Source organism: Coturnix japonica, chromosome 11, assembly GCF_054131305.1.
Source record: "Coturnix japonica strain WE chromosome 11, WE-NBRP24, whole genome shotgun sequence".
Taxonomy (NCBI): Eukaryota; Metazoa; Chordata; class Aves; order Galliformes; family Phasianidae; genus Coturnix; species Coturnix japonica.
This window is the reverse complement of record NC_140673.1, coordinates 23,983,532-24,000,353: the sequence shown is the minus strand read 5'-3', so window position 1 is coordinate 24,000,353 and position 16,822 is coordinate 23,983,532. Positions and strand designations below refer to the sequence as shown.

The 16,822-nt window shown below is 39.5% G+C and overlaps 1 protein-coding gene and 1 long non-coding RNA gene across 5 annotated transcripts; both read right to left on the bottom strand.

Moving 5' to 3' along the window:
• Nucleotides 1–2,861: 2,861 nt before the first annotated feature.
• SHISAL2A (shisa like 2A) lies at nucleotides 2,862–13,667 on the bottom strand. 3 transcript variants are annotated; one of them, XM_015870615.3, is made up of 4 exons: nucleotides 13,457–13,667; nucleotides 7,839–7,978; nucleotides 5,510–5,585; nucleotides 2,862–3,328 (listed from the first exon to the last, which is right to left on the bottom strand). In XM_015870615.3, exons 1-3 carry the CDS (start codon nucleotides 13,636–13,638, stop codon nucleotides 5,554–5,556), a joined length of 354 nt encoding a protein of 117 aa, XP_015726101.1. In that variant the 5' UTR covers nucleotides 13,639–13,667; the 3' UTR covers nucleotides 2,862–3,328; nucleotides 5,510–5,553. The 3 variants fall into 3 exon arrangements, with proteins under 3 accessions (XP_015726101.1, XP_085367862.1, XP_015726102.1); XM_085511736.1 differs by having other exon boundaries at nucleotides 7,839–7,888; XM_015870616.3 differs by lacking the exon at nucleotides 5,510–5,585.
• LOC146759065 (uncharacterized) lies at nucleotides 9,935–12,862 on the bottom strand. 2 transcript variants are annotated; one of them, XR_014932850.1, is made up of 3 exons: nucleotides 12,742–12,862; nucleotides 11,513–11,556; nucleotides 9,935–10,060 (listed from the first exon to the last, which is right to left on the bottom strand). It is a non-coding gene; the product is annotated as an uncharacterized LOC146759065 (long non-coding RNA). The 2 variants fall into 2 exon arrangements; XR_014932849.1 differs by lacking the exon at nucleotides 9,935–10,060 and adding an exon at nucleotides 10,709–10,840.
• Nucleotides 13,668–16,822: the final 3,155 nt, after the last annotated feature.

Below are 16,822 nucleotides of genomic sequence, written 5' to 3'. Positions count from 1 at the left end.
AACAATTACTTGATGAGAAAATCATTATTCCACATATCCCATGACTAACACTATGAAGTGACTGCTCAGTGCAACCACTTTTGTTGTTTATAAGATACTGTAATCTTCTGAACAAATTAGAAAATTACTGAAACGCTTCTACTACTAAGAACCGTTCAGTTCCTCATTTCTATTACTGTCGTCAAGCTGATAAATATCAAACAGTACCAGTAGATAACCTGCAAGGAATGTTATTTTCCTCAAGTGGATCAAGTTCTACAGCTGCAATATATTGGAAGGATCTTCACAACTGCCACCCATCAGCAGCAAAGAGAAGAGTCAGATCCAAGACTTCAGACTCCAGAACCCATCAGAACTTGAGAGAAAACACTTGCATGTCACTCACAGGCTGTCTCTTGCAGTAGCTGTGTAGAGATTGAATTTGTTGCATGCCTCATAAAACAAATTTATTTATCTTACTGGAAATACTTTAGTATATTTCAGTATGAAACAATGAGATCTGACCTCATGCAACATTAAAGTTCCTGCATCAGTAAAATAAGGCACTTCTATCTTCTCAAAAGAAAAAAAACACAAAGAAAAACACTTCACCTGCAGTACTGTCTCCACTGTGAATTTTGTGATTTTTTTTTTTCTTTTAAAGAATGGCAATATACAGACATTTTAAAAACAAGGTCCTCTACCTGTTTTAAAACCTGAGTATTTGAGTTCTGACTTTCTTTCCCTCCCCTCACTTCTCAAGTAAAATACTTTCCAGTAAAAGCAGTAACAGACTAAAGGGAGCAGCTGACCTATAAGGCAGATCTATAAGTAGGAGTGAAAATTTGAATTCTATAACTGCAGACAAGTTGCTCTGAGTCAGTTCACATCCAAATCTATGCTCTTGTCTGTTCTCATTTCCCACAGGTAGTTATGGCAGTAGCAATTTGAAGTATTTCGTAAATAACTTACTGGTATTCAGCCTGTTGCTTTATTTCCTCTCCTATAATTGAGTTGTGGTGGTTTGACATTTTGATTCAGTGTTGTAGAAAAAGCAGACTCAATTTACTGAAATTTCTATGGTTGATGCATTTAGGGAAGAATAATGATTCCATTTTGCAATGCACTCATTAAGGGAAAGGTACTTACATTTGTTTGTAGAATCAAGTAGTCATCAGGAACAAGAAGAACATGGCATTTTCCTCCATGGGCTGAGCAACAACTTTGGGCAGGATGGTTCTGACCTACGGCCTGATTTCCACAGCTATTTGAAAACTACCTGCAAAGCCATTTTGGTACTCTTTGGTCCTCACCTGTGTATATGAAGGCTATCTGCTACACACTGCATGAAAAGAAGAGGGAGAATGTAGAGAGGCATAATGGCAAAAGGCTAAGTCACTGTAAGGTGTCATTTCTGGAATCCAGACTACATAAAATAAATAAATTTAAATAAATAAAATAAAGCATGAAAGCTGACAACATAAATCATCTTCCTGCTCTCCCCTATCCCATCCCCTTCATTCTTGGGAGCAAGCTGACTTCTGTGTACCCTTTTGAGATTGATACTCTACCCTAACCAGAGCCGAGACAGCCAATTCCTGGCACTGAAAGCATTTGCGCCAGATTTAGCTAGACTAGGGCCTGCGTGGGCTGAGTGGGTTGGAAAAGAGGAACTGAAAGAAGAAACCACCAAGACACTCTCATTGCTGGGGAGTAATGAAGGAACTTCCCTGTCCCCAAGCCAGAGGCATGATTTAGTGGAGGGCTCTTGAAGTTAAGGTAGTTTGGTTAGATTTTGGTTGAACCTGATGATCTTTAAAGCCTTTTTCAACCTGAGCAACTCCAAGCGCTTTGAGGTCACTCTCTGTGAAATACAGTATAATACTGTAATACCTCCATACCTCTGTGCAGAAGTCCATCCACAGCCAACAAATGCCTGAGCCTCTTTTGGCTCATTTTATCCCACAGAATCTTCTAGGTGATGCTGCTTGGAATGGCTCAGTAACAGCTTAGCAGAGCTGTTAAAAATAGTCCCGTGATCCTTCCATTGACACCAGCTTCCTTTTTAGCAAAGCGGAAAAATGAAGCTGTTGTTTTCTACAAGTTGTGCCTCTTCAGCTAGAGAATCCTGAAACATCAACTGTAAAAATGGTATTTTCATGCAACTATTTGTGCTTACATTGTTTCCACTAATAAATTTCAATATTGTGTTGCTGTTACCATCAAAATGTACTCTTGTGTATATAAAGCAAGGCTCTTGAACAGTTATTTTTGTAAAGAATGCACATCGGAAAAAAAGCACAGGAACAAATGAGAAGGCTATAAAGAAGTTACAAAACTATAAGGTAACTTAAAATGTAAATTTTAGTATATTGGAGAGAGACTTACAGCCTAGGAGTTACACGGGTAGATTCTTTCTCTACAGAGATTTCATACACATGTGCTATATAGACAAGCATAGACATAAGAACTAGTTATCTGTATCTGTAGACAACACTCCTGTGGTCACTAAGGACTCTCATCATGTTTGCAACGTTCAAAATCTTACTACTTTATAACTTAAAAATCACAAGCCCTATAGTTCAAAAGTTAGTATGAAATTTAAACAACTTCAATCACCTCTTCTGTTTGAAAAGAATTTGACTTCTGGTTTAAGATTAAGAATATATTCATGTGAATCTCAAGGTTGGAATCCTCAAAGGAAAACAGACAGCAAAACTGGCAAAATCATTTTTTCCCTCCTGATCTTTGACAGACTTTTTTTTATTTATTAACTTCATTTTGTTAAGAAATGTCCTCATCACAATAATTTTAAGTTATCTAAGACAACTTTGAGGAAACTAAGGTGGGGAAAGTAACAAATTAAGAAAATACAACACAAGTGAATGCCAGATTTTATTGAGGTACTGCATTCACATGTTTGTGAACCAAACCATCACACTTGATTAAAGATCATACTAATGATGCAAAGACACACAAAGAAAATTTAAAACAAAGCTTGGTCAACAGGGTGTACAAATTATGCTCTGCTTGACTACTGTTCAACCAGTGAAATTGCACAGCATAAGACAACAATTTGCATGAAAGTAATTAGCAGCAGTAGCTGGTGCAAATTAAAATATACTCCCCAGTACAGTAACCATACAGAAATGGATATCCTGGCACAGCCTCAGGTTGGCATCTTGTAATCAGCTGCAATTGTAGCAGCCAGGAAAAAACTCTGAAAGAGTTGGTGAGGTTCTTGTGGGTCACAGTCTATCCTTCTGGCTGAGGAAGTATCTCTTGAAGCCACTTGGTTCTGTCAGCAGCTTATTCTGGTAGCCACCATGTGAAGGATGAAGAACTGTACCTGCAAAATAACAAGCACAGTTAATAATTAGACTGAACAGGGGAAGTTTTTCTTCTGCTGAAAACCAGAGTTAAGGAATTCCTACAAGCAAATTCAGAACAAACTACACAGCTCAATTTCACTGGGATTACTTCCTCCAAGCATCCAACTACAGTCCTAACATTTATCATGAGAAGAATAATACTCCTCAAAGGAATTACTACAGCTATGAACACTAAATGCCTCCTCTGGAAGTAGATGGGCAGATCTGCTTTTGTTCCTCTGTTTTGTAGCAAGGGATTTATTCCTGCATGTGATAGAGACTTCATTCACAATGCTGCCGGAGTAAGACAAGAAAAGCAAAAAGATTTAGTTAAGTAGTTCATCTAACATTTCAGAGCATTTCTCAGAGGTACTGAGATAATGCTGAATGGTAGTTTCATTCTCTGTTGTCTTGCAATCCCTCTCAAGGTGGAATCGTCCATAAATCATATACAATGCACTTTGACTCCTTGAATCAAGCTGTTAATATTTAACTGGGATAGTACTACAACATATTTCCCTGTAAAAATATTTAAGAATGAGCCCCTTTTCTCACTTTCACTGAAAGTTCCCAGCTGCTCTATTCTAGTTCTGGAAGGCTGAGAACATGGTTTTCCTTGTTTTAGCCTAGGAAAGATATCTTGAGCATTTTGGATCTTTGTGATAAAGTCAGTCTCATTCTGCCAACAAAACAGAATTGTACAATTCATCCATTAAAAAAAAAAAAAGCTTCCAAGGCTTTCAGTCTTAATATTATGTATGCATTCAAACCACACAATGAAGCCCTTTGCAGCTGGCCTTTTAATTTTGTCCTGTGCCTCTCTTCCTGTAATGAAGCATGCAGCAGGCTACATTTCATGGTACTCCGTAAACATTGGTCTCCATAACATGGAATACAGTAGGCAAACTGAAGCACAATGGAATGAGAGGCTCATTAGAGAAAACAGTGCCACATTCACGGACTTGAACTGTGATCTCATTTCAGCACTTAGTACCCACATCAGATATTTTAGCATTTTCTCTCTACAAACAGCTGTGGGAACAGGTCTTCCCATTTTTCCTTTTTCCTGATTTTGCAGAGGAAACATGCAGAGGGATTGGAAGTTTCAAAATTAGTTTTGTTATTCCTAAGTATTTACAAGAGGACAAGCAACTTGTTTTTCAGATAAGAGTGCTAAGAAGGATGTAATTGCACTTACAACACACAGGGTTGCTTTTTGTTTTTGCAGTGTACAATTAAAAAACAGAACAGGGAGCTGGCCATCTACTTTCCTACTGATTTAAGACCAATCACTGAGCAAACAAGCCAGTTTAGTTTTCTGTGAAAGATAATACTGATCTATGGCATGTATTCTTACATTCTGTGGGTGCTTGCCATGAGTTTCCACCTTTCCTGCAGAAAGGGAAATGGACATTTTATGCCATCTGAAGTCATCTGCATTATTCATGAATTCCTCTCAAGTCTCATTTTTTTGGTGTTGCAGTATATTTTAAATTCTATTTTGCATGATCTGTGCCACAGGCAGTTTGACCTTTAAACATGATTTTAGCATAGAAATCAAGTCAGTATATGAGGCTTCATTCTTTTGCATGATAACCCTGTTCATTCCTATACTAGACTGGACTCAGCAATCATAAGAATATCATCAAGAAGCAGAACATGACTAAACCAAGTATTTCACTGCTCTTACCTTTGGTCACGCAGAAGAACTTCTTCTGAATGAGAACTTAAAATGGTGGTTGCCTTAAGTAAGGTCTAGGGCAGCTCAGACAGCAGGGAAAGGACACAGAGCATTAGGGGAATGTGGTCTTCTTTAGCATACAGTCATGAATTAGTATTTGTGCTAAAGCAAATCAAGAAGAGATTTCTTTGGAAATACTCTTCCAGTCTCACTGTCAATACTTTCCTGTGCAAGAACAGCATCAATGCAATGCAATCTTCTCTGGCTCATGTCCACAAAGGAGCATGCATGTATATAGAGACAGTTATAAGGTTTGTGAGGATGCAACTCAATGTCTCCCACTCTTCTTTCAGAAAGCTAAAAACTCATAGGAGGAACCACAGTATTTGACAAACACTATACCCACATCAATCAATACAGAGCAGGGCAGAGGGTATATATAAATACAATAGAGTAAAATGAAATGTTCTTACTGTACCTTTTCCCTTACAGCATTAGTAGAATCCATCCAGTAACTATTTTTTAACATATAGAGCCTCCTCTAGTTTCACTGTCTGAAAAAACAATAGCATTTTTAGTAAAACAAATGGTACTATTCTTCCTTTAGTTACAAGTACATACAAAAATGCACTCACTACACTAGAGAAAAACAATTCCTGGAATCTTCTTGCACAACCTTTAGAGGATGGGATAAAGCACAATCATTCCACTTTCCATTCCTGAGCCTCTAAGAGGCTGCAGTTACTAGCATACTTGTGTTAGAAAAGTAAGCATCAAGATGAAGAGGACTGCGCTGAGGTATAAGTAGGACTCATACCATATAGTCAGACTCCTAAAAGAAATGGTAAGAAAAACTTCCAATTCATGAAAGTAGATCAGAACTCTCAGGCCCTCACACCTTTGCAAAAATCATCAGTCACTTTTACCTAGTTTTTGTTGCCTACAGATTATGCTAAAAATCAAAGTGCTGGAAGGTCAGGAGAGCTTTTATTCTTCCTTTCTCCTGAAAGCAGCTAACCAGCCATTTGGTAGGGGGCTAAGATTTTGCATTACTTCCATGCAAAAGGAACTCAGGTGACTAAGATAAGCATTCAGGCTTGTCAGTGAAATCCTTCAAGCTTTTCCAGAGACCTCTCATCCTTGGCAAAGCAATAGGTTTTCAACCTTTGACAGTCTGCCTCATCAACAGCTAAAACTATCAGAACTTGGATGTGAAATAATCCGCATTCAGAACAGTCACAAAATAATAACAGATGAAAACGGGACAAGCAGTGCAATCTGTATAAGACTCCAAACAACATCAGAGGCAGTTAGGAAAAAGCAGAGATCTCTCAGCATCCTGAGTCTTAATACCTGAAACTAAAACAGAATGCGAACAATAGATTATCACTAGGGAAAAAAGGAAGGCTCTGCAATGCCACAGCAGGATGTGGTTTTGCAGCAGGGGTCAAGTCTGTAAAGGGAAGATGGAAGCATTTGACAGCAGCAATGTAATAGCACCTGTCTCCTTCCCAGCCTACCATATGCCAAACAACTCTGTCACAGAAATATAGACCAGGAGAAAAACAGCACTGTTGTCCTGGCAATGGCTTAAAAGATGATAATGTAGAAGGAAAACTTGAGAGAAAATGTTGAGTACTAAAGCATTCAGAAGTATAAAGTCGGTTTATAATTAGAATACAGTCATCTTATAAGAGTTCACTATACAATCTGTTAATCCAACCTAAGGTTTTATTTAGACTCCTCTATGTAGCAGAACCTATTTCCGCTCCCTTTCTCTAGAATAAGTGTTAAGTTTTCAATTTGCAGATTAGTAGCAGTTTGCTGAATGTGTGACTTCCACCTTGGATGCCTGCTCAGCTTGTGTAACTTCAAAAGAGACTCTGCATTTCCTGAGAGCCCTGTGAAGTGCTCTTAGACCAAAACCTGCATTCTCTGGAAAAAAAGGAAAAAAAAAAAGAAAAAAAAAAAAAAGGATCTAGGAAGTTTATAGTAAAGTGGACTGAGTTAGACACTCATTGATGTACTTTCTATTGTAAATAGGTTATAATTACAATAACCCACTGATCATCTATTGCCATTCAGGTATAGAAGCATTTTAAAAGCTAGCAAAAACTTTGAATTTGAAGTGGTGTTTGTTACTGGTAGATGCTGTATTGTACTGGCTGAGCTGCATATGTAATTAATTCTTTCACACACAAAAAAAGTGTCAGTTCAACTAACCAACAAGAAGGTCCTCTTCAGAAAGAGTGGAAAAACAAAGCTTTTAGTCACCTTTCAAATCTAAGCCACAAATACTGGCTGAAGCATTCAGAAGCAGTCACTGGTTCTCCTATGCCATTAGACTACATGCACTGTTTCTACAGGTGCCTGCATGCACAGTTTCAGAACAAAGTTATGGAACATAAAAGAACGATCCCTCCCTGTCAAGAAAATGCATTTCAAACTTCTTTTGAGCTTCTTATCACTAGAATGAAAGCATTATTATATATGTATGCATTTAAACAAGAAATTAAAAGTAACTCATTCAGCCTCTTGCCGATAAAGGGATTTGTTTATTGCATCCTTAATAGGTATTGTCAAATTTTAGACCCTTTCTACTAATAAGGAGGAAGCTTGTGCTAAATGTTTTCGTTTGAGTTCACTGCAGATTTCAGTCAGTAAACAAAACAGCAAAATAATGTAACATCATTTTGAAGAGATGTCAGAGAGAGAAAATGTGTAGCTGGATTCTTCCACATTTGTGATGCCAAAATAAAGCTTTTACTGTGGAGGAGATAATGTATGTCAATAACAACTGGCCTTACCTGCCATCTGTAGGCTTAAACCAGTATCCAGTTTGCTGCGCGGCTTTGTGCTGATAAACAAATAACAGAGAACACACACAGTGATGATAAAAGCAAACAGGACCACTGCTGCTATTGACAGGCCCACAAGCGCTCCAATACTAAGAGAGAAAACAAACAAATTAAGTGTACAAATATGCTGGAATACCCATTAAAACAGACATCAAAATAATGCCTGGGGGTTACATGTACTCAGTTACAAAAATTTTTACTGTACACAAGTTTAAAGCTCAATACTTAGTGTATGCATAGATACATATATCTATATAGAGGCATTGTTTCATCAGTCTGAACTGCCACTTTCATTGCAAGAAAGGCTAACTAGAGAACTTTAAGTAAAGAACACCTTTGTAACAGATTTCTCCAAGGCTGACACATTCATTAAATAAAGAAAAAACAACAAAGAAAACAGGACAACAAAAGATAACAAAAGCCACATTCAGCCCTGCCAGCAGCTCCATAGAACAGGGAGAAGTGCTGTGATCATTGTCGCTCCTCTTTGTAACCTTTATCAGCAGATTTTTCTCAGGATGCTACATCTGCAGGATGAAAGCTGCTTTATATTACTTCCATAGTCACCCAGCAAGAAAGTATATGTACATACATATGTTTTTTAGCAGCTTCCTTATTCCTAATACTCCTGTTTAAGGCTTTCCCTAATAAAAAACTTCCATGCCAAAATAAAGGATCAATTGCAGTACAGCATACAATTTGCTTTCCTGAGCCCTGATCTGAGATTCCTTTCAAATAACAGTCTGCAGTGCATGACAAATACATCATCTCCTACCCAAATGTTAAGCAGAGTTGGCTGTTCTAAAGATATAATAATATATACCTGATTTATTCTGATTTGTTATAATACATATTATTTTTGTTCAGGCATCTGTTAGTTCAGTTGAAAGGCCTCCTCCAAGAAAAGGAGGAAGATGACATTAAGCAGCACAGATGTGCATCACACAGAGCAACACAGTAGCATTATCATTACAGAACTTGCACGCATTACTTTTTATAACATGCAAAGCATAGGAAAGAAAAGCAGTTCCTGGAGAACTCTCCCATATTTCCTACTACAGGTCAAAGACTTGTAGGTTATATAACAGGTTACACACCACTAAAAATGTTTGCATTGCAGCAGCAGTGTGAGATCTTACCCAAAACATGGAAACCGTTACCACAAAATTCTAGATTTCACTTCCTAAACCAACCCAAATTAAGACACAGTTGGTATGTGATACTTTTAAAAATACTTTGATATCAGATTGTTCTCAATGTACTGAAGTTAACAGCCCTCAGAGTGTATTATTCATTCCTTAAAGGTTAATTCTGGGTTACAGTTCAAGAGTAGGGGTTGTTTCTTCAATGACTGAGTTAACTCAGGGGAATTTATAATGCTTTCCACAGCTCTGAGCACTGAAGCATCTTAAGACAGCAGTACTTTTTCTTATTTTATTAAGATAGCTCTCAAAATACCAAAATATCCATCATTTTAATGATTACCTTCCCCTGAAAATAAAGGTGTCCTTCAGTAAGTCCCCTATCTTACACAGGGATTACTTGGTGCTGCATACCCATCAAGAAACGCTTTATTAAAAAGCATTTCACCATCCTCATATCTTGACTTTAAGCAGTGGGTGACTGAAGTTCACTCAGCATTCCACAGGTCTCAAATTGCATCTTCAAAATCAGTCTTGTGGTATCACAGACATTTAGTTGAAAACTAAGCAGCTGCTCTTGTCCAAAGCTGTGGCCTCAGTAGCACTAATAACCCACCCACCCACCCTCCAAACAATAATCTAGCATAAAAACAGCTACAAAGTCCTGTGAGGAATCCTGATGGCATTTATACAACTTAAAACATGAGCAGTGGTAAGCTTGACAGAAGAACACTCTCCTAAGACTCTACAACAACAATGCAGGACTGCTCTTACACAGTGCCAGCCGCACACGTGAAGCACTAACACACACCTGCATAGCCAGAGGCTGTATGAGCTGAAGCTGCACTGCCTGCAGGTTCCCAGCGATCCCTCTGCTACTGTCCAGATTGCTGCTGTGTAGGTCATCAACACTTCTTTCAGTGGAGGCTCAGAAACCTATTGCTATTTTTAGTCCTTAAAACTAATCCATCCACACTAACAGCAACCAGGAACAATTTAAATATTGGCTGAGCAGATGCAGTACGTCCACTGAAAGATTAAAAGGAAGCTCATGAGTCATCTGGATCTGAGTGAAACAAATGTTCCTAATATCATTGCTGCAGTGATGCGCTGTATGTTATACTTGCAAAGCCAACACATTAACAACAGACCAACAAACAAACAAAAGACTTGCTTTTTTTGGAAAGTCGAAACAAACTCCCAAAGATCTGCTCAACTAAGCAGAGCCTGCCCAGATCCAAAGGGCACTGTGGCTCTACAAGTGTTAATTAAACATCTTGAACAGCAGCTACACTTGGCCTACCTGAGTTTTGGTAAAATAAATAATACTATAAAAAACTTACAAGATATAAGGATTTGGAATGGAAATTGTAATGCTTTTTGATCATGAAAGAAGCCATACCATTTGCAAAATCAACTTGATTGAGCAGTAACACAATAATTGTAAGACTTTAAAAGGAAAGGTGCTGATCAAAGCCAACAGCATCACAGTCCAGTACAAGTTCAACCTGCTCAGCACCTCTCCCTTCCCACCCAGTTTCAGAGGTAAAGCAGATGTCACAGCGACTGCAGGTAAATGCACAGCACGTTACTCTGCTGGGTGAGCTGTTCAGTGCTTTGCTCACTGGTGCTTTGCAGCATCTGTTGGGTTTTTTGGTGTTGGTTTTCTTATTTTTTGTGTGGTTTCAGAAGCTATACAACCTTCTGGTGAATTCTACACACCCATCTCTTTGCTGATGTTCCCTTTCCTGCTTCATGCATGCCTGGCTTGATTCAAGAAGCATTCATCACTTTTCTTCAGAGATCAAGCTATCCAGAAAGGTGGAAAGGGAATGTAGGTTAAAAAAAAGTTACTTATCTTAAGTGCCGGTAAATGAAAGGGTAGCCAAGAAATTACTAATATTGTAGATAAATATGTTTAAAAGTATGAAATGTCAGTGTTGCTTGAGGATCAATTTCTGACTGTGCAGCAGCTCCAAGAACCAGTGTTAGGGAACACTTTACAAAGATCGGTTTTTATAGGAGTGCCCGGGGAAAAGAGGACTCATTTCCACAAAGTGAAGCATATAGTTCTAAACATCATCCAGACAATATTGATTTGGAGAAAACAACAAAAAACCCTAAAGGCCTGTAAGAGACAATTACTTCAGTTTGCCCAGGCTGAAGATTTCTTTGGGAGCTGCTTCCATCAGAGCTGCCAAGTGGTCTGGCAACGTGTCTCTCACAGAAGGAAAAACACAAGTACACAATAGCTGCCAGAAACAGAAACTCATTTGCCAAACAGAAGTAACCCCAGAGATAGCACCGACCACTTGGTGGTGCCTTCAGTCATTGCTTTCAAGTTAAAGGGCAAAGTCAAGCAGGGGAAGGATGCAGGATGAGAAATTGCAAGTTCTGGAGTAAAAAAAAGTTATAACAGTTATCCCAGAGGATCCTGCAGCTTCCTTCCCATCCTCAAGTAGTTTCAGCTTAAAGACTTACCTTGACTGACTTTGGCTAATTCCTGAAGTCTGTGCCCTCATAAGCTGAAAGAATCATTTGAAGGTTTATTTAGAATTACTTTGAAGAGTTAATTAGTTATGTAGTTGTTGCATTCTGATGTAAGCAACAGTTTGAAGACCAGCAAGGTAATGATCAACAAAACATTGCAAAAGACATGAGGTATATTTTCTTTAAGCACCTAGTGAAACCATTATGCGCAAATACCTAGTTTTCAGAGTCTTAATAGACACTACACTGGAAGCTGTACAGACTAAGTACATCTATCATTTGATTTGTTACTGGGAAAGCACTTATGAGATCAGCTTTCAGCACTAACCATTCAGTGACTTCACTTAGAGGTAAACTGCATTTATTAACTTCGATTCACACAAGACCGTTAGGGCAGAATTTAGCTACAGTAACTTAGGACCACCATACTGAACAAGGGAATGAATACTGAAGTATCAAAACCATAGTCCAAAGTTCTGACCCAGATAAAGGCTTAGCAGACACTTCTCAGAACCTAAAAGGTCTCTGTGAGATCATCAGAGAGGTGCTTCATTAAAGTCTTTCATAGGATTTTGTTCTTTGAGGTACTTTCTGAAAATCACGCTTAATCTGCCTTCCCTGTACTATCCAATCCTAGTGCAGGAACATCATTTTTGAATTTCATCTTTCTGTTGTTCTCCCATCTTATAAATGGTTCCTGTGGCCAAAATGTTCAGACTATCAGAAATTATACCATCTGAAACAATATGGCTATTTGATGAGCAAAGTGTTAAAATTACACTCAGGGACGTCAATCACGCAGCAGGGGAGCTGAGTAATTCTGTATCATTCTTCACAGATGAGGATACTTGGAAGACTTTCACATTCAGTATCAGGCAAACCAGACTACATTAGACCAGTTAAATGAATGCAAGTCCACAGCACCGGATAGCAAAGTACTGAAGGAATTCTAATATGAATTCTAATATGAATCTGCTCACCAAGGCATGTAACATGAGGCCACTGCCAGAGGACTGACAGACTGGGAATACAACTCCAGCCTAACATAGGGCTCAAGAGGGGAACCCAGGAACTATAGACTAGCACACCCAGCTTCCACATGGGCAGCACAAAGGTCTATGAAAAGACTAGTTAAAACCATTATGCCAAGAGTGTTTCCAGTCACAAACTTGTGTAAAGCAATGAGTATCACTGTAAGGGGATAGTACCAACTCACCAACCTGTTGGAGTCTAGGGCATGTCAACAGGAAGATCTGAGTGATCCCGAGGTCTTTTCCAAGCGATTAAACACTATGAGGGCATGGAGTGCCAGATGACTCTCAGAAAACCAAACAAGGAGTCTAAAGCAACAGCGATGAGCTTCAACATACACAATGTAGATAAAAATAATCAACACCAAGCCTACATCAATTCAGAACTGCCAATCCTGAACTCGAGAGAAAAGTTTGAGTGACAGTTTAATAAAATCAGTGTCAACCTGCAGCAAGAACAGCAGACATCTGCAGACATCTGCAGGATTCTGAGCCCAAGACTGAAGGCATCATTTTGACACTGTGCAAGACATTGCCCTACCCTGAGCACCCATCTCTAGCCTGCACATCTCCAGAGCAGCGCTGTGGAGATGAGGAGACTGTAACCAACCCACCATCCCACTGACCACAGCCCTGTGTTCCACATCATGGTTCTTTAACACTTCTAGGGACCGTGACCCCACCACCTCCCTGGGCAAAAGCAAACTAAGAAAACTCCCAGAAAGCACTATGAAGCAAATAGAAGGATCCATCCTCAAACCCACCATGGTGCAAGGAGAACTCTCTCTCGGCAGCAGCTGCATCACTACCAACTGCCCTCGAGGGCACCAAGTCTCAAAGTGCCTCAAACACAGATCCACAGACAAGTCCCGGCCAACACGGCTCTCCCGTCCCCTTTCCCTACCTGAGCCACCACATGTAGCTGTGCTCGTAAGGGAAGAAGCTGTGGGGGTCATCGCAGCAGTACTTGACGTCCTGGAAGCCGCAGCAGTACACGGCGCGGGCATCGCCTCCCACCCGCGGGCAGCTGAAGCCGCTCACCAGCACCTTGTCGGCGTTGAGGTAGCTGCTGCACTCGGAGCTCATCGCGCTCTTACGGGGCTGCTCGCCGCCTCGGCTCCGGCGGCACCCGGGTGGGAATGAGGTGGGGCGGCGGCGGGCGGAGCTCGGGCAGGCGGCGGCCCCTCAGCGCTCCTCAGGTACCGCCGCGAGGCGGGAAAAGCGTCCTGAAGAGAAGAGCCTGGAAGGGCTCGGTTCTCCCTCAGCACTACGTCCCAAATGGAAGAGAGAATTAAAGGAGCTCCCTACGCCTGTAAGCATCAGGGGGATCTTGGGAAACGAGATGGGGGTGAGCTCAGAGCCCCTCGGTTTGGTGAGGGTAACGTTATATACTTTGTTTCAGACACCAGCCTCAGGATGGTCTTCATTTCATGGTTTTTTGTAATGTGCTTTTTAAGAGTAGCACCCAGGCAGTCAGCATTCCGTGCTGGAAAGAGCCACCTGCAAGGGAATCTCCCCAAGATCTCAGTTTGAGATAACACATGTGCATCAGGGTATGTTTTGGCCCACAGAAAGCATAAGAAAAAGTCCTCTGGAGAGCAGTGGGTATATATAGCCCCTCCAAAGATCCAGTCCTCGGCACTGCCAGGGTTGGTCGTGTTTAGATGCAAAAAAAGGCTGGATCAAGTGTTGCACAGGTGACAAAGTCACTTCAAACAGAAGTTTTTAAAGAAGAAAGGATGTTGTGCAACAGTGAGAGCCTGAACTTACTTTGCAAGAGTACAATAATTCAGATAATACTCCATGTTTTAATTTCAGGTTTTACCTTGAGATGGGCCACAAGCAAGTGGGGTTTTCAGCAGTTTGAAGAGATGTTGTGTCCTCATCAGCCAGGATACATTCCCACAGCACCTGAACAGGGTGAGGCTGGCAGCAGCAATAGTTGCTATCAGAAGGCCTAGACAAGGTAAGGTACAAAACCTAGGGTCTATTCAACAGATAGTATACAATGTTACAACACACGTTTAAAGTTCATCTAAGAGTCTCAGTAGTATACTAAGTCAGCCGGAGATAGAACTGAATCAGAGTATGTGACTAGTGCACCTTAAGAAAAGGTGAACTGCCTAGACATTAACTTAAATAGGGCACCTGGACCAGTGACTATAGGGTTAGGGTGGGAGTATCCCAGGTGGGGATAATCAGTGCTCATCAGTGGTCATTTACAGTTCTAACACAGGTATTTTCCACTGCTGCATATACTCCCTCTACATTAGGATGGTCTATTTGTTTAAAAGTATAAATATTCTTCAGTTAGTTGGTTATCCCTTAATTTCTTTTTTGGTATGTGATTTCAAGAAAGAAAAGGTCTGGGTTACTATGAGATTATAGTTTAATCTGATCACCTGTGTTTTTCAGATAAATTGAGAATCAGATCAGTTGTTTTATGATAAAATTGAGGATTAATTTATTCAGAATGTATATAGCAGAATGGTCTGCTAAAGACTAGCAGGTAGCTTTTTAATTTCAGTTATGTCAGTGTTTCTATGTGTTGTGACTGAATCATGGCTCTTATGGTACTTCATTCATAGCATTTGTGGGATATGTTTCTATTATCTGAGCTTCTAAACAAGCAGAAAATTAGAGGGGACTTGCTGTCTAGATCAGCTTGAGCCCTCCATCTTAGATCTGCATAGAAAGTTATTTTTAACCATTATCAATGGGCAGACAGCTGCATAAGTTACTTCCAAAAGCAATCTTGAGGGAATTTGTGTAATCAAACAAAATAGTCATGTCATGGTAGAGTAGCTAGTCCTGATTAGGAGTTACAACTCAAACTGACATTACTCGGTGTAGACTGTGTGTTCTGTTACATATGGGTGATGCAGACGGCAGAGTGATGTTTTAAACTGGCCAGGGAACAGAAGTTTAAGAGGCGTGTGCTTACAATACAGTGAGAAGCTGTTACTCACAGGACTAAAAAGGTAGATTTCATGTTAGCAGTACTGGAAAGAGCAGGATCTTTTTAGGTACTTGACTTATCTGACTTGTGTATTAGTGAAGGACAGAAACATGTGAAGAGAGTATCATACATCTTGGGTTCTGCTCTCATTTAGCTGAGGTACAGCTGCAAGCAAATCGCTTTCCTTGTGAGTGCTTTGGTTTCTCTCTAAATCTTCAGTAGTGGTGGAGTGGTCTGATACTTGTTTGCAAAAGTGTGTTTTGAGATCCGCTCTATTAAAGTGAACAAATATATTGTTACAGTTCTTTTACTTCACTTGTAAGCCTACTTATTTTACAAGTCTTTTTAACTGACTGTTTGCCATACAGGTTACTTTTTAAATTGAATTCCTCCAGTCAATATATACTGTATAGATTTTTGCCTTTGTACCATCTCCAAGATAAATAACAAATAAAGTAATTTAGAGCCTCGGGAAGTAAGAGGAGATTCCAGTCAAAACATGAAGAGAGGATCAGTGAAACAGAGTGGAAAAGACTTGTTTTAAGCCTTGAAAGTGGTAATTTTGAGATGAGGATGGAATGCTGATGAGTGGTTTGTGTTGGTATGTGTAACAGTCCCAGTATCTACAGGTGTTTTTTATATGCAGTTCTTTGTAACTATTTCAGAATAACGGCTTATTTATGAAACAAATCAAATTTTGCCCTTTTACTCTTATTCTTCTATCTAGAAATAGAATAATAAGATGGATAATAGGGTTTCCAACAACAATCTTAGCCAAACCACTTTTGTCTTAGTGCAGTTATCTTCATTTCTCTTTCCTTTTCAGAAGTGCAAATTCTTTTCCCTCACCCGGGCTTTAGACACAGAATTTGTGTGCTCCTTACTTGACAGACGTTTAAAATGTAGCACTGGCTCAATCTGTTATCTTCACTTTGCTTATTTACACTTCTTGTGAGATATGATTATGTGTAATTTTAGACATTCAGTTATATATTATAAAGAAATTTCCACTTACATAGAACTGTACAGATTGTAAAGGATTTTAGTAAGTACGTAATTTATGAACATAGGGGATAATTACAGGGATTATTCTGCAACTGAGGTACTCAACTGTAAGGAAGTCAGACATTATGGGCCTATTATTTCACATCCTTTAATTTAAACAGGATAGCCGTCAGAGAGATAATCTGTAAAACATTTAAATAGTTTGATCTTTTAAGCATCAATTCTACACTCATAGAAAATAATAAAGAAAAGGAAGATGATACCTTCATAGACTCACAGTAAACTGTCATTTTCTATCAGTTGAAT

Bases quoted from the DNA above. Each gene is read 5' to 3' on its own strand.
- SHISAL2A (XM_015870616.3), bottom strand. From the start codon at position 13,638: ATGAGCTCCGAGTGCAGCAGCTACCTCAACGCCGACAAGGTGCTGGTG. The intron at 7,979-13,456 runs GTAGGGAAAGGG...TTTCTCTCTTAG, and splicing joins AGCTACATGTGGTGGCTCAG to TATTGGAGCGCTTGTGGGCC. The intron at 3,329-7,838 runs GTAAGGCCAGTT...GTTATTTTGCAG, and splicing joins TTTAAGCCTACAGATGGCAG to GTACAGTTCTTCATCCTTCA.